This window comes from Dromiciops gliroides, chromosome 2, assembly GCF_019393635.1.
Source record: "Dromiciops gliroides isolate mDroGli1 chromosome 2, mDroGli1.pri, whole genome shotgun sequence".
In the NCBI taxonomy this organism is placed as follows: domain Eukaryota; kingdom Metazoa; phylum Chordata; class Mammalia; order Microbiotheria; family Microbiotheriidae; genus Dromiciops; species Dromiciops gliroides.
This window is the reverse complement of record NC_057862.1, coordinates 29,120,149-29,142,924: the sequence shown is the minus strand read 5'-3', so window position 1 is coordinate 29,142,924 and position 22,776 is coordinate 29,120,149. Positions and strand designations below refer to the sequence as shown.

At 37.3% G+C, this 22,776-nt stretch overlaps 1 protein-coding gene across 2 annotated transcripts in view; it reads left to right on the top strand.

Moving 5' to 3' along the window:
- Positions 1-22,776, top strand: part of CTNNA3 (catenin alpha 3) — a 2,043,451-nt gene that overhangs the window by 1,351,938 nt on the left and 668,737 nt on the right. For both annotated transcript variants that reach the window (XM_043982624.1, XM_043982622.1), the window contains exon 11: positions 5,553-5,709. In XM_043982624.1, coding sequence (XP_043838559.1) covers positions 5,553-5,709 — 157 coding nt within the window. The remainder of the gene's footprint in view (positions 1-5,552; positions 5,710-22,776) is intronic.

The window sequence follows — 22,776 nt, the reverse complement described above, 5'->3', positions numbered from 1 at the left end:
CCACCTAGCCAGCCCCCATAGTCACTAGCTTTTTAACTCTAGACAACATGACTTAAATTCTGTCTCCCTCAGTTTCCTCATTTGTATAATGGGCATAATAATGGCACCCACCTCCAGGATTTTTGATAGGATCAAAACACTTTGCCAACCTTTAAGTTCTATATAATCTCTAGCTATTGATTAAAATAATTTATTATCTAGCTTTTGTCGAATTAATATAAATAGGACCTAAAACATAGGGTGGATGAGATTCAAAATTTAGATAAAATAAAGTACCTGTCCTCCTGAATCTTTAAGTCTGCCTATCTATGGATGACAACAGATGGTGTTAATGGTGTTATAATAGCTAACACTTATATAGTGCTCATTGTATGCCAAACGGTGTGCTAAGAGCTTTGGAAATATCTCAGTTTATCCTCATAATAACCCTGGAAATTAGGTGCTATTATTATATACATTTTACAGTTGAGGAAACTGAGACTAAGAGAGGTTAAATGACTTTTTCAGGGTCACACAGCTAGTCAGTATATGAGACTGGATTTGAACTCAGGTCTCTTCTTGACATCAAGCCCAACATTCTATCTCTTGCTACCTCTAACTTCATTAAAAGCATCTGACCTAAGGCAGAGGGGGAGAGAGAAAAGGAGTAGATTTTAGTCTATAAAAGATGCTTAAGGCTTAAGTAACTCATTATTATCTAAGCTAAAGTCAGTAAGTCTTTGAAGATGTTGAGGAAAAAAATGGATTAAAATGGGGATTAGTCAGATATAGGACTTTTCAGGAATCCATTTCTGCTAATAGCTGAAGAAGTTCAATAGATTCCACTGACTGATGTTGTTGAAAGTCCTTGCAACCAGATCAATGTGCCTGTATAATTCTTTTCAGCTCTCCATAAAGGAAACATATGTGGACACTGAATGTGTGTGTATCTTTATGTAAACATGTTGTTTAGTTGTATCTGACTCTTTTTGACCCCATTTGATTTTTGTTTATTTGTTTGTTTTTTTTGGCAAAGATACTGGAATGGTTTGCTATTTCCTTCTCTAGCTAATTTTACAGATGAGGAAATTGAGGCAAACAGGGTTAAATGACTCACCTAGGGTCATAGTGCTAGTAAGTGTCTGAGGTTGGATTTGAACTCAGGTCTTCCTGACTCCAAGGCAGTTCTCTACCCACTGTACCACCTAGCTGCTCCCCTCCTCGAGATGCTATTATTATCCCCATTTTACAGATAAGGGAAATCGAGGCTGAGAGGTTCATTGATTTGCCCAGAGTCACACAAGTAAGTGCTTGAGTCAGGATTACAAACTTAGACTTGCTGGTTCCAAGCTGAACATTCTAAAGAATATGCCATTTGGAAACATAAAATTTTTTGAAAACTAGAATACTTTCATCATGTGTCAGCACTATAGCATAATAAAACTAGAACTAGAGATCACTAGTTATAGGCAAGGGCTTTGTCCTGTTTTTTTCCAATAATACTCTCAGCACCAAGTCACCAACATCATCTTGCTAACAAGTTAAGGAAAGTGAACAAACAAAAACAAACAGACAAATTAATGAATAAATAAACTTAATCCCTAAACCAAAGTTAGATGGAGTAAGATATGAAATAAAATATCTACTGAAGCCTAAAGAGAGAAAAGTAGAAGAAATGTTGTTGTTTAGTCATTTCAGTCATGTCTAACTCTGTGACCCTAGTTGGGCTCTTCTTGTCAAAGATACTGGAATCACTTTGCCATTTCCTTCTCCAGTTCATTTTACAGATAAGGTAATTCAAGCAAACAGTATCAAGTGACTTTCCCAGGGTCACCCAGCTAGTAAGTGTCTGGGGCTGGATTTAAAACGTAGGTCCTCCCAACTGCTGGCCAAGTGCTCTATTGTCCACTGTGCCACCTAGCTGCCCTATTTATGTATATGTGTGTATATGCACAGATACACACATATTTATCTGTATATACACATACATAGACATGTCTTGTGTGTGTGCATGTATACATACATAAATATGTGTATACATATATACAGATTCACAGACATATACATGCATGTATATACACCCTTTTCCTCCCAAATATGCAATAGAAAAAAAAAAAGGCCAAGATCCAGCACTAGACTTTGCTCTAGAACTGAAGCCTATTACCTCATCTTGTGAACCGAGCTGGATTTTAGGTTTTGACTAAACAGCAGAGCTTAAAAGAAAAAGGCCATTCTTCTCATCCTATAATGTCATTTGTGTCAGGTAAATTAAATCAGTGGGAGGATTGAAAATTTTCTAAGAAAATGTAAGCAGCCCTAGCTCCTCTAATACATATTCCCACTGAGTGTTCCTTCCCAGTATTTGAAAAACAAGCTTCCCTTTGCAGATGCTATTTTTGCCTAACTCCCCATACTCATGGATGCCCCATGGAAGAACCAATGAAGCCTCAGGGATCAGAGGTATCCCAGAGTTCACAGGTTTACACCATAAGTTAATAGGTTGATAAACATTTGAAGCCAAAGAGACAAGGACTTTGGCAAAGCATTTGTCTGTGAAGTTGATCCTAATTCCCTTAAAGTTTAATGCCCTCCTCCTTTGTAAAAAAAAAAAAAAAGCAATAGAATATTAAAATAATATTTTTCTGCCTCCAGTTCTTAGCCTATACTGCTACCAATAAATTGTAGAGAGCCAGGCATATCCCTTAAATTAATTAGCTGAAAGAATTTCTTTTTTTTCAGTTAGTTTTCTATGAAATGGACAAACCCAATGGCCTTTTGTCACTTCTGGTGAGTCTTGGTACCCCAGTAGTATTTTCTACTGTTTTTCTTTTTCTTTGTTTGTTTGAAGGTAGGTAGGGCTGGACCTTGGATTTCATTAGTAAATGGAACTCCTGCTGAGGAAACATTCCTGCAAGCCATTGCACATCAATATTTGCTTGGTGAGTTACAGTATTAGAGACTTGCTGCAGGCCCTGAGGCTGTTATTTGGCCGGAACACAGCCCTGCACCACCTCTTAGAAGCAAGACTTGATTTCAGGTCCATTGCATCACAAAGCTAGCTCCCTATCCAATGTGCCATGCTGCCTTACTGTACTTAGTCATATTTTTTCTAACCTTCTCATTTTTTTGTGTGTAGCTTGGTATTATCCTGGTTTTCTTGCTAGCTCTATGATCTCTCCTTTTCTGCCTCCTTTGACAATGATTCTTCATTTAGCCTTACAAATACCCAAATTCTTCACAGCTCTTTGTCCAGCCTTCTTTTCTCTTCCTAAACTTTTTGATGTCACCCATTACCAACGCCTCTCAATCAGTGAGCTCCATCAAACCTCTATCTCCAGAGCTTCAGTCTTGAAACTTTAGACCTGCCCACCATTTACCTCCACCTGAGGACCTCACAAAATCTCAAGCTTTATGGTTAACTCATCATCTTTTATACTAGATAATTTATCCAGCACACCCTATCAGAGCCATGAATAGATGTTTTGATGCCTAGAGAAATGGGGCAAAGGGGAAAGAACCCTGAAGAAAGACAAGGAGGAGACATAGTTATATCATCAGGGAAATATAGAAGTACCTCATTATCCCTTCTTTGGTGTGTGCGTGTGTGTGTGTGGGGGGTCCTTATCCTTTTTAGGAAGCTTTCACATGATACTTGTGACTGGTTGCAGTAATATTGCGAGGAGATGTTCTATCCCATAATGAATACTACTTATGCCTCATGCAGCACAGGCAATGACTACCACCTCTAATCTCTCCCAAAAGAGATGTGTCAAAAGATCTAGTTGTCATCTCTTTTGACCATAAGATAGAACAAGGATGTGTGATAAATTAAGTAATTGACAATTCACCAACCATGGGACCAATGCTAACCCTTCATGGTGAAGGCTAGATAGAATTGGATAAGTTGTTGCAGATATTAGGACTAAAAGGCTGAAAGACGTGAAGTCAGGAGTAACATCCCCCAAGTCCTCAGACCTTTCACCTCCCCCTCCTGGTGTACTTGCCTCTTTACATCCTGTCTAGGTTATTGCAATAACTCTATTGGTGAGAATTAAGGTAAATGTTGCAGAAAGTTTTCTGAAAACTTTCCCTTACCCCCAGCCTTGGATTTTTGGATCTGGGTAGCTAGAAGAAAGTTTGTGTGTGTGTGTGTGTGTGTGTGTGTGTGTGTGTACGTGTGTGTGTGTGTGTGTGCATGCAGGTGCATGATTTTTGCTGAAGCCTGTGCTTTGTCTAGATCTTTCCAGAAGCTAAGGCAAAGAATAGTTTTCATTGAGTGTTCAAGTTGGCTTTCATGGCATAATATCCCTTCCAGCTTCCACTAGTTCCTAAGAGAACTTTAAATTAAAAATGGACTCTACTTTATAACTGACCTTCCCCTGGGCCAGTTCATTTACAAGGGCCATGCTAATAAGGTGAATGGGTCATATATTTTGGACTATAACTTTTTCTCTTTCTTTCTCTTTCTCTTTCTTTCTCTTTCTCTCATTCTCTTGCTTTTTCTTTTCCTTCCTTCCTACCTTCCTCCCTATCTATTTTTCTTTCTTTCCAGAGGAGTAAAGCAAACAGCTTTATGATTTTTGAAACAGAAATCCAGGCCAAGCAGAAACAAGCCCCACTCACAGTAGCCAAGTCATTTGGGATATTAAGGAATAGTTCCTTTACTAGTATGGTTGTTTTTGTATTTTATACCAACAGGGTAAGTCTCTGTGATTACCTCCTGTGGGAGAGTTCCTAAAGTTTCAGCACTCTGGGGAAAAGCCCTGCTTACAATATAGTTCCCCCTCTACCCTTTTGCCCCAATAAGTATTACTACTATTGTCCTTGCTGTATCTGTTAATGAAATAATCACCGACTATTCCCCTAGTCCCATAGGTCCATGGGTTCAGAGTCATCCTTGAGAGAGGATTATCTAATATGGTGCAATAAACACAGTTTGGAATTGAAAGACCTGGGTTCAAACCCCAAATTCACTGTTTAATAATTTTATACATTTTGGTAACTGATTTCTAATTTCTAGGCTTCAGTATTGTTGCTATTTTTAACCACACTTTGTAACAGACTATGAAACTAAGGCCAAGCATGGTTAAAGGTTTTGCCTAGGCTCACATAGCTAGTATCAAAGCCATGGTTTGAATTCAGGCCATGCTATCCTCCAAACATTTCTCTTTATATAAGTTGCCTCCCTTTAAGTAGCTTTTCCCAGTTTAATTTTTTTAGTAGTTTGTTTTCAAAATATTATGTTATGGTTCTCAATATGGTTATGTTATGGTTCTCAATTATTATGTGATCATCAGTGTATATGTCTTAGGTCCTCAAATCTCAGGGGCAGCAGAACTGTCTCATTTACTTTTGTGTCCTCCCCTGTACATAAGTGTACAACAATTATTCATTGGTTAAATGTATAAACTTTTTAAAATCCCCCTGTAAAGCAGTGTTTTGTTAGCGATCCATTATGACTAGAGCGCAAAACAGAGTGATTTATTCTCTTTTGAAGAGTGAAATCCTAGGCCTCTTCTATTTATCAATAACTATCCTACAAAGTAAGTGTGTCTCCATTTTGCAACCTCCAGGTTATCAATGCAGCCCTAGCTCTCACTGCCCGACCCAAAAGCCAGGCGGTAAAATCCAATATGGACATGTATAAACGCCTATGGGAAAACCACATCCATGTCCTCACTGAAGCAGTAGATGACATCACAAGCATTGATGACTTCCTTGCTGTATCTGGTAAGTCGTTGATTTCTGATTCTTGCATCTTGAAGAATGTGTCTATTTATTCAATAGATAATGATGGAGGATTTTTTTTCACAAGAAATAATGCTCTGTTGATTAATGGTATTGGAAGGTAAGGGCTCCCTAGTTCTGGGAGTGGACATGGCTTCAATGATGAGCTGAAGGATTATCTACTCCATTTAGATGTTTTAATTTTTCTAACTTTCAGGTTTCAAACAATAATTCTCCTCTTTTTTTTCAGTTAAATTCATTTCAATTAGCATTTATTAAGCACATACCTTTTGTAAGGAACTGTGCTAGGCACTAGAAATTGAAAGGCGAAAGAAAGTAGCCCATTAAAGAAAAAAAGAAAACTACAGTCTACAGTTGAAAATATACTATCTTGTATAATTTCAATAAATTATCACTTATTGTTGATCTTGAGGGAGTGACTTCTTAAAAAATAGTAAAACAATCATAACAAAAAGAACTATGAGAGTTAGTAAATGACTAAGTACAAACCATGTGTAATCAATCGCCATTTGCTGTATATGTGCAAGGCATGGGTGGTGGTGGTAGAAATGCACTGCCCTCAAGGAGTTTTCATACTGTTTAGAGAAAAACAATAGCAGCAGTGGAGAATTGAATTAAAATATATTTTACAAAGTCATTTCTGGAGGAAGAGGCAATAACAACTGAGGAAGCACAAATTAGGAAAGGCTTTGTATAGAACACAGAGGGGTAGCTAGGTGGCACATGGGATAGAGCGTTGTACTGGGAATCAAGAAAGCCTGAATTCAAATACAACCTCAGATGCTAAGTAACTGTGTGATGCTGAACAAGTCACTTAACCCCTGTTTGCTTCAGTTTCTTCATCTACAAAATGGGTATAATAATATCACTTATGTAGTAAAGCTCAAATGAGAGTTATAAAGTATTTAACATAGTACCTGGCAAATTGTAGGTGCTATAAAAAGTGAATTATTATTATTATTATTATTATTATTTTTAGTTTTTAATTTTTAGTGAGGCAATTGGGGTTAAGTGACTTGCCCAGGGTCACACAGCTAGTAAGTGTTAAGTGTCTGAGGCCAGATTTGAACTCAGGTACTCCTGAATCCAAGGCCAGTGCTCTATCTACTGCGCCACCTAGCTGCCCCAAATTATTATTATTAAAAGAAGATAATATACTTTACTTCCTTTTTCCTCCACTACCTTCTTCATTTATTAGGATACAGAGCTCCTTTCCTGAGTCTCATATCCAACTTGGCCCTCAACACACTCCTGGGTATTTGGGGGCAGCATTTGTCTAACAAATCCAAGAAGTGATTTTACAAATCTAGATATAATAATAATTGAAGTTACTTAAAAATTCCATCTGAGCCAGAATGATCAACCACTCATCACAAATTGGCTAGGTATCTCCAGGGATCCTGAAATCACTCCAGTTAAGCCACATAATAAAATGATTTAAAAAAAAAGAACCAGAAAACTTAGGTTTTAATACATATTAGAACAGGAAGGAGAAGTAGACACCTTGGAGGGTTATGGCTCTGTGCCTTTCCTTAAATGAACTTTCTTTCCCTTTCATATTAAGGATACTTTTTAGTTTATGAATATTTGATAGTTACCTTTCACCCCCTGGGACATTTTATTGACTTCTTGAGGAGAAGAAACACTTGCTGTTTATTTTAAAAATGCAAATAATCATTAGTTTTCCCTTTTTGTACCATTTACAGTTTCTTAAACTAGTATCTATAAGTTTGAAGAGATGAGCATGTCACTGTGCATGCTGGGTTTGTTCCTTTCTGTTTCTACTTATCTATGCCCCAAGGAAGAAGAAAAAAGTGGTGTGGTGTGGTGTGGTGTGGTGTGTGTGTGTGTGTGTGTGTGTGTGTGTGCATATATGGAGACAATTTCTATGTTTTCACAAAAGAACTGAAAGTTTCAATCTCAAATTAAGGCAGAAGGAAGCTGTCTCTTATAAATTGGATCTTTCTAAATGGAACGTTTGTAAGAGCCTTTTTATTTTTCAAAATGATATAATCTCTGGGTTAAAAAACATCCCATACTTCTCCTCTGCCTTGAAGTCCATCTGCAAATTTCCAGAATCTTAAAGTAAAAGATCTAAGAGGCCATAAAGCACAACTGTTTCCTAACCAGGAATCCCTGTCAATGAGTCATCTTGTCCCAGTTTGATTACTTCCAAGTGATGGGAACTCACTACTTCCAGAGATTTCTTACTCTATTTTGGGCTACCTCCGATTATGATGACGCTTTCTTTGTATCAATCCAATGCTTTCTCTGAGGCAATCTCTAGTCATTGTTCCTTGTTCTAGCTGTTGGTACCGTAAAAACCCATCCATTTGAATAGATCCCTCTAAGCTCATCTAATGACTGTCACCTATTCTGAGTTAGGTATATAGAAGAATTTTAAGATACAGCTCTATGTTTATTATCATGGAAAGACTGAATTTGGAGTCAGAAAACAAGTGTGTAAGTACCTCCTTCATCACTCATCACCTGTGTGGTCTCAGATAAATCTCTTAAAGTCTCATTGTTTACCTGTTAAATCAGGTAATCCAAAGTAGACAGCCCCTCAAGTCCCTTCCAGCTCTTCCCCCCGATCTTGCAAAGACAAAGGTTTTCTTCCCACATCTTACCTCGTCACATAGCTGCCACCAAATGGCAGGCATTTTACTAATTTAATAACCATGTCACCCAGTTTGGGGTTCTGCAAAGATGCCATTGGAAACTAGAAACAGATGAATTCTGGTCTTTTGAAACACAAGTAATTTAAAGTCATTCTAAATCCAAGAAAAGAGTATAACCAAAGAGGTAAAAGTTATTGGGCCCCGCTCTTTTACCTAAGATGTAAGAAGAAGCCGCAAGTTCACCAAAATTGGAAGTTCTCCTTTGGGCCTAAAATATCACACACATCCTGATCCATGGGGACCTAATATCAGATGATGAGCCATCATGATTAAAACTCTCAAGAGACAGAGTTTCCAAGTAATTAATAATCAATGTATTAACTAAGCTAGCTAAAAACAATACATTGATGGCCAATGGTTTCTCTTGGTAATTAAAGATGCCGTGGGAGACTCTGAATCACCTTAAATCAGGTGTGTACCTTCTGAAAGGGAATTTCCCTAAGAAGTAAAACTCTAACCTGATTGGTAGACATTTAAAGAGGAGCTGGGGTAAAAGTCTTTAGCTCCTCCTGCTTAGAACAAGACTCAGCAACATCCAGAAATTCGGGCAGGGTAAGCCGTTTCTATCTGGACTTCTCTGACTAGTTTTCTCCTTCATGATTGGGTCACCCTAAACTCTAATGGAAGGGATCAAGGACAGGGATTCTTCTCCAGGGTAAGGGCTAGTCTAGACTGGATTCCATTAATATACTACAAACAACTTGTTTCCCAGTTGGGGGGTTAAAAAACATGTGCCTTGGGGGTACTAGGTATGCTTTTATCACTCAATCATGCCCTTCAAAGACTGACCAATTTTTTTAAAGTATAGGGTCTTAACAGAAATAGGAGGAAAATGATGGATAAGAAATTAATAATTATTTATTAATATAATAGTATAATATTAATTTTCTCTCAGAGCATTAGAAGCATGAATAAATCCTATTCAATTTCCATCTAGTCCAAAGACTCCTTCATCCCATCTCCTCCCACATTTCCTGGACTTTTCCCTACTTAAAACTATTGCATATGATATCCAAAAGCCATTATAGATTGTAGGCAGATAATTTTTGTTTTTACTATACAGAACAATATTTGTCTCTAAATACTTCATTAAATCATTCTGTCTCAAACTTTGCAATAAAGAGTAATCAGTGGGGCAGCTAGGGCGCAGTGGATAGAGAACTGGACCTGGAGTCAGGAGGACCTGAGTTCAAATCCGGCCTCGGACACTTAACACTTACTAGCTGTGTGACCTTGGGCAAGTCACTTAACCCTCATTGCCTTGCCAACAAGAAAAATAATAATCAGCAAGATGGTTGCTTCTACTGCAAAGGTAGAGAACTTGTGGTCACTTTGTGACCTGCTCCTGGGTCACTCATGTACACATCCTGTTAGTTGTAATGTTGAAGATGATGAATTTCTAAAATATAAGCAAAATGAAATATTATTATGGTAGATATAGATTAATGTGGTGGATAACCATCAATGCCAAAATAGCAAAAATAATGATTAATAATTTAGGATTGTATTTTTAAAATTCAAATCCCATTGTTTCATGGAATGTAAGTAGTTTGAATGAAGGAAATTCATTATTTAAACTTGGCATCTTTCCCCTGACCCCTAGTATTTTGTGCACACAAGATTATCTAATAAATGTTAGTGTTATAGTTGTTTTTAATTGTATTTGGACCACATAAGATAAAAAACAAACAAACATAATTATACTATAACTACATGTGAAGGGGATTAGATGGACCAACCAAGTTTCAAAACTCTTAAAATACTAAAACGTTTATGAATTTAAAGTTATCTTATCTGACCTATTTAGTCTTCAGCTACTGGAAATTCATTAAAGGATTTAGAAATGTAAATTTATATGCTACTATCAGTTCCCTCATAGTAGGAAATCATCAAAATGGAGATTATAAGTGAGTAAATGGATGAAAAATGCATTAACTTTGTGCCAAGCACTATGCAAGACCAGGGAATACAAATGGAAATTAAGACACAATCCTGTTTTCAAGAACCTCATATACTAATTGGAGAAGATGACACATAAAAGGAAGTTCAATTGCAATGTATTTTGGAAGGCCCAGAAGTCCTAAAGGTTTTCACCTTTAGAGGGGTTCTTATGCTTAAAGGCCAATGTCTGGTTGATGGGGAAGACATAGACTCATGGGTGGATAATAAGGCCTAGTGCTCCTCCATTTTATGATAAGCAATAGAAGTAGTGATTCCCATCTCATCCGGTAGGGCATAAGCAGTCAAGCTGGTCAGGTAGGGTCTGGGGAGGGAGGAAAAGAGAGAATGCCCCCTTGTGGTGGTCAGTCATCTGATGTCCAGTCAACTTGGGTGATTTCTGGGTGGTGTTCATTTTGAAATGTTTTATTTCTACATATAAACAGCTCATTGGGATGAATCCTTTGGTGAGAATCTTAGCTATGAGATTTAGAGCTGGAAGGTCCATCGGACACCATTTTGTTTAGTCCCCTCATTTGCAGAAGCTTAGTATCATAGTATCATAGATCTAGAAACATAAGGGACCTCCAAGCCCAACGATGACCGAGATTCAAATTCTGGAAATACCACTTATATAAAATTGGGTATATCACTTTGTCTCTCTAGATATCAGTTTTCTTACCTAGAAAGTGGGATGAAGAACATACAGCTTCCAAGGTGCCATTATTATTATCATTTTTTAAACCTGTGCCCCTATTTATATTGACAAAGAAATTAAGGTCCAGCGAAATTGGATTGACCTTTGAAATTCACATAAGAAGAAGGTGGCAGAGCTAGTATTTGAACCAAGGCCTTCTGATACCGAACCCAGGATTCTTTCCATTGTGCCATGATGATCAGAAACTGTTGTAGAAACTCAGCTACGATTTGTAATGATTTTATTATCTAGAAAGACAATAAATATCCCATGAACCAAAAATTCTTCTGCTGAAAGATGGTGAGCTTAACAGGCTAAGCGTTCAGAAGATTACTTTTCCAAAGAGCCCTTGAGTTTAGTGAATTTCATATGATGTGGATCTATAGTGAGGCTAAACGCTAAAACGCTTTTGTCACTTTCTCTGGATCTCCATATGATGCTATTCTCCTTTGACCTTTGACCTATTGTTATAGCCCCCTATTCTGGACCAGGCTCAGCTCAGGTCAGGCCAGTGATTCAGGCTTAGGTCTAGAAGATAATGAAACACAAACCATTAAAAAATGCATAATATAGTACATACATAAAAATATAACTTTTTTTAAAATAAAGGGTTTTTAAAAGATGTAATGACTAATCATAAAACTACTGTTTGTCAGTGCAGCAATTTTGGATCACAGAAACTAACTGCAGGGAAGTGGGAATTCAACCAAATCCCAGAAACATCATTTGTTTATAGGCTGAGTTTTTTTTACCCCTACTCCTCAAGTCTCACCAAATCTTGAGGAGAGACTCCCTGCTTCCTTAAAGGGAAACCATTCCAGATTGCATAAAATAAATGCTGTCCCTAATATACCCCACATTCAACATGCCTGGTGAAATATTCAGTACCTGGAAGATATGGTTTGGTTTTTTTTTCAGTATCTTGGGTGTTTCTGATATACAGTAGATGGTGACTGCTCTAGAATTTAATAAAAGAGGTGTTGTGATTGAATGATTTATCACTTGCATCCAGTCCTTGGCTGGTTCTCCACTTCAAACACGTTAGTCTTCCAGTGACAGATATCAATCCATTACTGGGTTCTTACTTTAAGTCTTTCCATCTTAGAACCTTAGGGTCATTGATTAAGAGTCAGAAAGGTCTTGGGAGTTGTCTTAGTCTAATACTTTCATTTTAGAGCTATGGAAACTGAGGCTTTGAAAATTTAAGTGACTTGCCCAAGGTTAAATAGAAAGGTGAATTGTTTGCATGAGAAGGCCCCTGTATAAGATTTTAGTGAAGAAAAACTGAATATAATGGGGAGATGATTATAGCAAAAAGAAAACATCAAATTAACATCAATAATACCCATCTAGCCCAACCAAACCAAATATACATACATACATACATACATACATACATACACACACACACACACACACACACACACACATACAAATCTGACACATGGATTGAGTTTTTGAATGCTTGACCTTGAGCACAGTGGCCAATGAGGCCAGACTCAGAGGTAGGCAAGCCACATAGCCAAGTACATGATGTAATATGAGGAACACCATCAAATATCCTTTTTTTAAACTTTCTACTGGCCCAGCCTGATACAGCTTTGGAAATCTACACTATTAGTTACTCATTCGTATATTGAATGGCTTTTAAATGGCTACTATATTTTCTGGAAGTGGATACTAGCAATCCATTATCAACCTTTATGATAATATCTATATTTTAATAACATCAATAACTGAGGGAACAACCAAGGCAGAGAATAAGGTATAAAGTCAAGGGGCTCTGAAATGCAGAAAAAGGGAGAAGAAAGAATTCATGGTGAGTGATTTCCATTTCACTGATAAAGTAAAAGGTGACTTCTTCGTCCAAAAGAGTAGAGGAGGTAAGCTTGTGTCAGGTTTAAGAGTAATCTAGGGAATCATTTAGAGAGGAATAAAAAAGATTGTCTTGCCTTAGGAAGGGCCCAGTTGGAGTTAAATGATGGGAGTTACGGTATAACTAGTCAGCTTTGTTTAGCATCATATGAGTAGGAATAGAGGAGTTGGGTGGGGGACAATCCAGTGCTGAGGTGTGTCCAGCAATAAGTAACATAGGGAAAGATGGCAAGACATTCAAGAGTACGTTGCAGAGTAGAATAGGAGGCTATCGGGTCATTTATTGGAAAAATAGGAAAGGGAAGTCAGAAAAGGGTCAATGGCCTGAGAGAAGTATTTAAGGGTAGAAGGATTGGTGATCCTACTAAAGGTGAAGGAAGATTAGTTTTAGAAGTGAGGAATCTAGAGAGTTGGAGTGATAGGATTTGAGAAGGAGGAAAGCTAGGGTTTCTTTTTTTCTTTTCTTTTCTTTCTTTTTTTTTTCAGGGCAATGAGGGTTAAGTGACATGCCCAGGGTCACACAGCTAGTAAGTGTCAAGTGTCTGAGGCCAGTTTGAACTAAGGTCCTCCTGAATCCAGGGCCGGTGCTCTATCCACTGCACCACCTAGCTGTCTCCCATTATAGTGTTTTAACTTAAGCAAGAGAAGACCTAAATCTTAACTTGAGACTTCTCAGGAAGGTTCATAGAAGTTACATTTGATGGTCTTCAAGCCATACCAGAAGGAGAAAGGAAGGTCAGTGATAAATTTGTACTGGGCCATCTGAGGGCTTAGGGGAGAACACTGGATTTGGAGTCAGGGGATTTGGGTTTGAAGCCATATTCTGCCTCTCCCTATCTCTAACATGGGGCAAGACAGCTCATTTCTCTGTCCCAATGTTTCATCATCAATGAAGTAAAGCATCTAGACTAGGTGGCCTATCAGGTCTATACATGTGATTCTACAATCTGGCACACTCTGGTTGCACCAACCTTTACACATTCATCCTTATCATTGTAGAAGACGCTAAGGGCCATCGGGGTATATATACTGAGTAACCCTGGCAGTACAGACATGGGTCCTGAATGCCATAGGGGACCTGAATGCTCAATTCTTGATGGAGCTTGTCTGCTTTCTCATCTGTGACATCACAGGTGGAGAGAGAGAGTTAAAGACTGGTCCATGAGACGTCCATTATGAACATAATCGGTATGGCAGTTTCCAACATAGGGTATGACATTTCTTAAAAAGGTAACTCCAAGCCACCAGGTATAAAAAAAAAGGGCAGCTTTTGGAAAGACACTGTTTATCAAAAGTGGACGGAGATGTCACCCTAAATTTTTTGTTTTTTACATTTTCACAGTATTATTAAAACAAAGAAACAAAAACCTTTAACAATTCTCTAGTCAGTCCCTTCATTTGACAAGACATTCAGTTCCAAAGACTTGCCCAATGCCACATAGTTTATCTGCTTCAGTATGGTTCCCTTAACTTTGACCTACTCTCCTGTAAGTTATTATTGTTATCTAATAAAGGCACAAATTTCACAAGATCAAAATGTTAAGATAATGTTATTCAAACAAATAACTCTTAAAAATTCAGTGAGATGCTGATAAAATTGGCTTCTTTGGAAAGGGGGAAAAATGTTTCTGGAAAATATTTCTAGTATGAACCACAATCACTAAAAAGCATAACCAAGTAATTTTTTTTTTTTGCCATAATTTTCTTTCAAGCATAAAATAGTCCGTGTCTCTAATTGAGTGTCTGAGTGAATACAAACTATCATGATAATAGAATACAAAAAGTAGGTCTCCCTCCTCTCTTCCCCCCTAAAGTTTGAAACAGATTTCCAGGGTTCATAAAAGGAAAGACTGTTTTAATCAGTTACTCAGTATTTGAGCATCTGTGTAGACCCAACACTGCTAGGCCTTGTGGCAAATAAAAAAGGAACACTACTAAGTGATGTCTAAGACACTTTCCCCCTATGAAAAGGCCTACAGTCATTTCTATACTATGATCCCTCATCATTAGGAATTTATGATCCCATGTGTATATTGGAGATTGAAGAGGGTTAGATGTTATTGATCTGTGAAATGTTAAACTGCACATTCAAGGCTTCCTACATTGGACTCCATTTTATCTTCCACTCATATAACCTATGGTTTCAGATGAAATAGTTGAGTTGCCCACTTAATAAACCCTAAATTTGACTTCCTTGTCTTTGACCTTCACTTTGACTGCACATTTCCTCTACCTGGCCTGCTTTTTCCCATAATAACATTGACAATCAGTCACTGACAAATGTTGCCACCTCATACATGGACCCTTCCCTGAACATTGCCCTTAGCCACCAGAAATTATTATACCTCGTTTAAAATTCCATGTAAGCTTTAAAAAAAAAGATATAATTATATGCATGCCTTTTACTTTCCACAACTATGTTCAAGGGCTCTTTTGCAAAGGTGAATTGAGACCTTCTGGACCTCTTAGCACCAAGGTTTTAGTCGTCTTTTCTAAGAAGTCTCTCTTTCTTTTTTCCTTCCTTCTTTTCTCTCTATCTCTATATCTATACACACATATATGCATGTATGTGTGTGTATATGTATACATGCATGTGTGTATGCATATGCATATGTGCACATGTATGTGTTCATAAAAGGTGTAATTGACTAAATGTGTGCATATACAAATATGTGTATATTTACACACATGCACATATACATATATGCACACCTTTATGTATATATGTATTATATATATTTATATATATTATATAATTTTAGAACTAAAAATTTTAAAATGAATGTGAAGTTATGTAAAACATGGGACAGCTAGGTGAGTCATTGCATAGAGTTCCAGGCCTGGAGTCAGGAAGACTCTTCCTCGTGAATTCAAATCTGGCCTAAGAAACTTAGTAGCTGTATGACTCTGAGCAAGTCACTTAACCCTGTTTGCCATTGTTTCTTCATCTGTAATATGTGCTGGAGAGGGAAATGGCAAACTACTCTATTATCTTTGCCAAGAAAACCCCAAATGGATTCATGAAGAGTTAGACATGACTGAAAATGATTGGACAACAACAACATGCAAAACAAATATCTATACCATATAAAGTTGAAAAGAACACATGAAGCTCCCCAATATCCAGAAGGATGGCCCTTCAATACCTCGAACATCTTTCATCTGTTTGGATATTCCTTTCATTGGTACAGACTTAATCCCCCGCCCCCTCTGTTTCATTAGATGATCATCAAGAGTCAATGGAACTAAAAATTCATTATCTTATAAGTAGCATGGCGGTGACCCTAAGACAGTAAACAGATTGATCCTTGAATAAAAGACATATAATCCATCATCAGATATATATGTATATATATATACACACACACACACACACACACACACACACACATGTATATATATGTATATATGTATATATATGTATATATATGTATATATATATACATATATATTTAATTTTTTCTAGCTAAAGTTTACATTTCTATAGTTTTCAGTAACCCAGGGTAACCTCCATATCCCAAAGGGAAATCGTGGTAAGATGTAATTATACATGAAGTCATGCTATTACTCTGAAAAAGGGAAATTTAGCCATATGCAAAAACCTGAAATAGATGTTACATCAATGATATGAATGTTCCTAACAAACATTCTAGTCACAACCTATTTATGCCAGTCTGGACTATATAACTCTTGCCCACCTTCTCCCATGAACTCACCACTAGGGGGTGCTTTTGAAATGCTGGAAGCCTTCCAAATGTTTTCTTGACATTTGGAAGCATGCCAGTGTAGCACAGTGACTAACTGTTAATTATCATTCGCTCTTGCCACATGACTGGCACATCTCCTTTTCAGATCATGCATTTCTTTGATAGCTTCTTTGTTCTAGGTCTTTCTAGTCCCTTGTTTATTGGAGCAGGTAGGTAATTCAATGTGTAGATTACAAGGCCTTGAGTCAGGAAGCCCTGAATTTAAATCCTGCCTCAGGACTTACTATCAACATGATCTTGGCCAAATAATTTAACCTCTGCCTCAGTTTCCTCATTTGGAAAAAGGGGGATTATTATCACAACCTCCTTTCTGGGTTTTTATGAGGCTCAAATGAGATGTTATTTATAAAATGCTTTGCAAATCTTGAATCATTACATAAATGATAGTTATTATTATGCCTTACATTGTATTTATATCCGCTATCTGCCCTTCCATTTTCTTCTGAGTGAGTCATTTCCCATGACTTGTAGTTATACAAAAACTCTGGGTGAACATTTATCTTAAGAAGATGTATGTTTCCTTCTTGGAGTTGAAGTTCATGAAAGGAGGCTTGCCCTTTCCCAATGACAATTCCACCCACCCTTCCTTCCCATTTAATTCTGGCTCCAACTCTTGTAAATTAACAGTTTCTCCAAATTAAATACATATAAATATGTACATTCACATAAACTCTATCTAACTGCATGACCTGATGACATAATGGTTTTTCCTGTATGCATAGTTAGGACAAACTTTCTTGAGTAGTTTTGTAATATAGTCTAGGTGACTCTTTAGTTTTCTAGGGTATGAAGCAACCATTGTAATCTCATTCATAAACAGAAGATTCTAGAGAATGTCTCCTTCTAGAGGAAATCCCTGTTCAACTTGAACTATGGACTGTTGATCCTCAATCAAAATGGCAACCACTTTTGGCAAACAGTTATGCCTCTGTTCTAAATCTCTGGATATTAGTGACAGAGGGTCCTAAAACAAGGTTATTTCTTATTTTATACCTTTTAAGCAAGCTTTAATATATGCATGAGAAACACCTTGTTGGAAGAAAGAGTGTGTTTAATGTAATATTTTACTCTATAAAATTTTTTTAAAAAGATTTTTAATAGGCAAAAATGAAGTATAGAAGGAACATGAATTGTCCAAATCTTTATATCACTTTGTGATTTTAAAGATGTAGTCTTTCTTAGTCAGTCTGTGGCCTCAAGGAGTTCATATTCTAATGGGGGCAGCAACATTAATATAATTATGTACATACCACATATTTACAGAGCAGATGGAAGATAATTATAGAGAAAAGTCAGAAATGGTGAAGTGGGGATGGGAAGGTTGATTTGGAAAGGCCTCTAAGATAATACCCAGTTTTTAAAACTTGCCTGTCCCCTACTCAACCATGCCTTTAGTATGTACATATTATTCTCATAAAAATTTCATTAAAAGGGGAAATTATGCCTATAGGCTGGTAAAAATACATAATACTTTTTTAATAATATAAAACATACTTATCATACCATTTTATGTTGGTTTTTTAAAAATTTAATTGGAATTTTAAGTTTGAAATGTACAAATAAATCAATACTGTTGTTCAAATTTTAATTTTGTAATAACTACTTGTAAAATTGAAAAATAATTAGATGCAAGAAATTAAAATAGCATATTGATTGCAAATTTAAAGAAACATTTTAACAAGTATGAAAAATAAAGTGAATTTGCAAAGAGATGGGAAGCTTTAAAGGAGCTATATATTTTGAGAAAATAATCTGTTTTTATATTATTGGGTTTTTTTTGTTTTTGTTTTTGTTTTTAGTGAGGCAATTGGGGTTAAGTGACTTGCCCAGGGTCACACAGCTAGTAAGTGTTAAGTGTCTGAGGCCGGATTTGAACTCAGGTACTCCTGACTCCAGGGCCGGTACTCTATCCACTGTGCTACCTAGCTGCCCTGAGAAAATAATGTTTTTACTAAATAACAGAATTATTGTCACACAACCACCCCCCAAAATGATCCTAGAGCATGACTCATGGGAGTGGGCTTGACAGAATATGGAGAAGGATTCAAGGATCCTTGGCCTGTGGTCTCGAGAAGGCACATTGGATTCAGGCTTATAGTCCCCTGACAAGCAGAAGATTCCATTCTCACAAAGGACTTTTCTGATTTAAAATGTACCCTTTGGGGCAGCTAGATGGCACAGTGGATAGAGCACTGGCCCTGGAGTCAGGAGTACCTGAGTTCAAATCCAGCCTCAGACACTTAACACTTACTAGCTGTGTGACCCTGGGCAAGTCACTTAACCCCAATTGCCTCACTAAAAAACAAACAAACAAACAACAACAACAAAAAAATGGAAAAAAACCCTCACTTAAAATGTACCCTTTGTCTATGGGCTCAAAAGTAGGTGAAAAAATAGAGACTAGGTCCCTAAGACTTAGATGGAAAGACATTGTTTGAAAAGGGTCCAGGCAAATTCAATCTGCAAATAAGTGGTTTAAGACTTATAATCTAGAGAAGAATTTCAAGAAAGGGAAGCTCTTGACACTAGCCTAATCTTAGATGCCCAAGGTATGTCCCTTGTGCATCTTTTTCCATAAATTTGGTTGTTGTGTAACAGAGGAATCATGGGACTTGGTATCTTAGGAACTGGATTTCGACTACCGTGAACGAATAATAGGAAATCAGGTCCCATCCTTTCATTACACAGATGGGAAAACTAAGGCCCAAAGAGGACAAATACTTGTCCATGGTATCACAGTTAATAATTGTCAGTAGTTAAGTTTGAACTCAGGTCAGAGTGACCCTAAAGTCTCCCTGTCTGAGCATTTGTTTCTTTGTCTCTAAAAGTAGGATAACAATACATGTCATTTCTAGCTCAGAGTTGTGAGGATCAAGTGAAATGTATATAAAACACTCTGAAAACTTTAATATCCTATATCAGTGATATCAAATTAAAGCATACAGAAGGAGTTCTGTGGGCCATGTATTCACTTAGAAAACTACATGTTAACATTATCTATAGCCTATTGTACTCATTTATTTTGTTAAATATTTCCTGACTGTACTTGAGTTTCATTTGGCTGCACTGAATATCACATCTACAATACAGTATCTGGGCCATGTGTTTGATGCTATTGTCCTATGTAAATATCAGTTATTATTACTCAAAATGAACTGGTTAGAGTAAGTTGTAGAACAATGTCTAGAGAGGCAGAAGATGTATTAGATAGCTGTCTGGTTCAATCCTTTATGTCATAGATGTTAACACTGAATCCCAGAGAGGAGAAATAACTTGTTCCAGGTCATGCAGGTGATAAATAGCAGAAACAGAATTTGAAATCAGGTCCTCTGACTCCAAATTTAAAAAAAAAATACATTCTTTCCACTTCACAGTTACTGGCTCTCAGGTACAGGCACCATTTTCAATAACATCTTTGAGTCTTTTTCAGATTTAGAGCCCATGATCCTTAAGGATAGAGGGTAAATGTAATTATTTAAGTGCTTATTGATTGATGGGTTAGAGTGCTATACATGGTATCTGGGAGATGTGGGTTCAAATCCTGACTCTGATATATATTAACTCTGTGACCACAGGGAAATCATTTAGTATATTTCTGAACCTCACTTTCTTCGTTTAAAAAAAAATGGGTAAATGCAATACCCATCACATAGTGTTGTTGTGCACCTCAAATGGAGTACATATAATTTTTTTTTCATAGAATTGTTTTTGAAACTTTAAAGCATTCTCTGTCAGTTATTATTAGGTAGAAGAGTTTGAATTTGACCATTGAGAAGAAGGGATCATCACATGCTCTTTAACAAAGAAATAGTTTGATAATATTCACACTGGCCCTTCCTTTCTACTAGATTTGTTTTTTGAGTCTTAAATGAGAAAATTGACTGAAACCCAAGAAGACTAAATGACTTTTTGTAAGGTAATATGTCAAGTTAGTGGCACAGCTCACAACCAAGACTTGAGTTTTCTTTGTTGTTGTTCAGTTGTATCTGACTCTTTGTGTTTCGATTTGGGATTTACTTGGCAGATACTGGAGTAGTTTGCCATTGGCTTCTCCGGCTCATTTTATAGATAAGGAATCTGAGGCAAGCAGGGTTAAATGGCTTGTTCAGGATCACACAGCTAGTAAGTGTCTAAGGCTGGATTTGAATTTAGAGCTTCCTGATTCCTGACCCTGTCTAATGAGCCAGTTATCTGCCTTTTAAGTTTCCTTGTTCCAATCCATTTTTTCCCATTTCTTGTTCAGGTGTAGACAACTAACACATTGATTATATTATGCAGCTAACACATATTACAGCCTGTAAGTATAACTGACCAGAGTGTCTGTGAGATCTCCACAGCCACTGAAGCAGAGCCTGACATCCATCCTTGGACATTAAGAATGAAGCTGTATTGGGCAGCTAGGTGGCGCAGTGGATAGAGCACTGGCCCTGGAGTCAGGAGTACCTGAGTTCAAATCCGGCCTCAGACACTTAACACTTACTAACTGTGTGACCCTGGGCAAGTCACTTAACCCCAATTGCCTCACTAAAAAAAAAAAAAAAAAAAAAAAAAAGAATGAAGCTGCATTTATGATCCTCAATCTGGTCATACACATGACTAGCAATAGCAGCTGAATTGAAGCTAAAGCCCCTACTAAGGCCCAACAGAAGTAGTGACCAAGAGTAGGATTCCTTTCTAAACTCTTTCCCCATGATACACCTAAACATCATCAGAACCCTAAGTGGGATAAGGTGGTCAGCACTGTTGCCAAGGGCACTCAGCTTTTGAAGATGTTCATAGCACTAGCAGTTTGTTTCAGGAGCAAAGAAATAATGGACCTGATATAAAGGCATCCAAAAAGAAGCTACTAGTGGGTGCTTCCTCTCTGAAGTAGCTGCACCCCTCATCAGTTCTTTCCTGGCTGGGTTTCCTCTAGCAATTAATCGAAATAAACACTTTTTTTCTTTCTTTACTACTTTCCCTGTACATATTTCTAGTTGCTCAAGCTGTTCATCATCATCTTCTTCTTCTTCTTATCATTCTTCCTCTTCTTCCTTCCTTCCTTCCTTTCTCTTTCTTTCTTTCTTTCTTTCTTTCTTTCTTTCTTTCTTTCTTTCTTTCTTTCTTTCTTTCTTTCTTTCTTTCTTCCCCCCTCCTTCTTCTCTTTCTCTTTTTCCTCCTCCTCCTCCTCCTTCTTCCATAATCTCAGCCAATAGGACCATGTTTCATATGGCTAACCCATGCCCCCCCCCCAAATATAATACATACAGAATTCTTTTGCAGCCTAAGGACAAATGCACATCACCATTTTACCAAACTATCTAAATAGTTGGAGTAGGAAAAGCATGGTTACACACACACACACACACACACACACACACACACACACACACACACACACGAGAGTCATCGTTGGTGATAATGAGCATAAATATATCATGATAATCCTCATTCATTCTGGATTCTACATCTTGCTATCATTCTCACCTCTTATCCCCTACCTCCTTTCCTTCTCTCCCTTTCCCCCTTTCCTTTCTGTTCTCACATCCCCTTTCCTCTTTCCTGCACTCCCAATTCCCTTCTTTTCTATCTAATAAGCACACAAGGATAAAGCAACTCATATGTTCCAGGCACTGTTGTAGGTCTTAGAAACGCAGTTACAAAGAATGAAATGAGCCTTACTTGAAATAGTCCCCAGAAAGTAGCCACATCCCCAACCAGGTAAGAATTTGGAAGGGAATAGTAATTTAATAATTATACACACACACACACACACACACACACACACACACACACACCCTTTTGACAATTTAATTCAGTAAGGAGAGAGAGAATGTCCAAGTAACCAGTTCTTAGGAAAAGTTTCCAATAAAAAGTGAATTTTAAGATGAGCCATAAGGAAGCCAGGGATCTTAAGAGTCTCAAGTATGCTAGATGATGAAGTTTCCTTGAAAAGCTCTGCAACCCTGTATATGTGATGAGGGCTGAAGAAAGAAAAATAAAGGAAGGAAGGAAGGAAGGAAGGAAGGAAGGAAGGAAGGAAGGAAGGAAGGAAGGAAGGAAGGAAGGAAGGAAGGAAGGAAGGAAGGAAGGAAAAAAAGAAAGAAAGAAA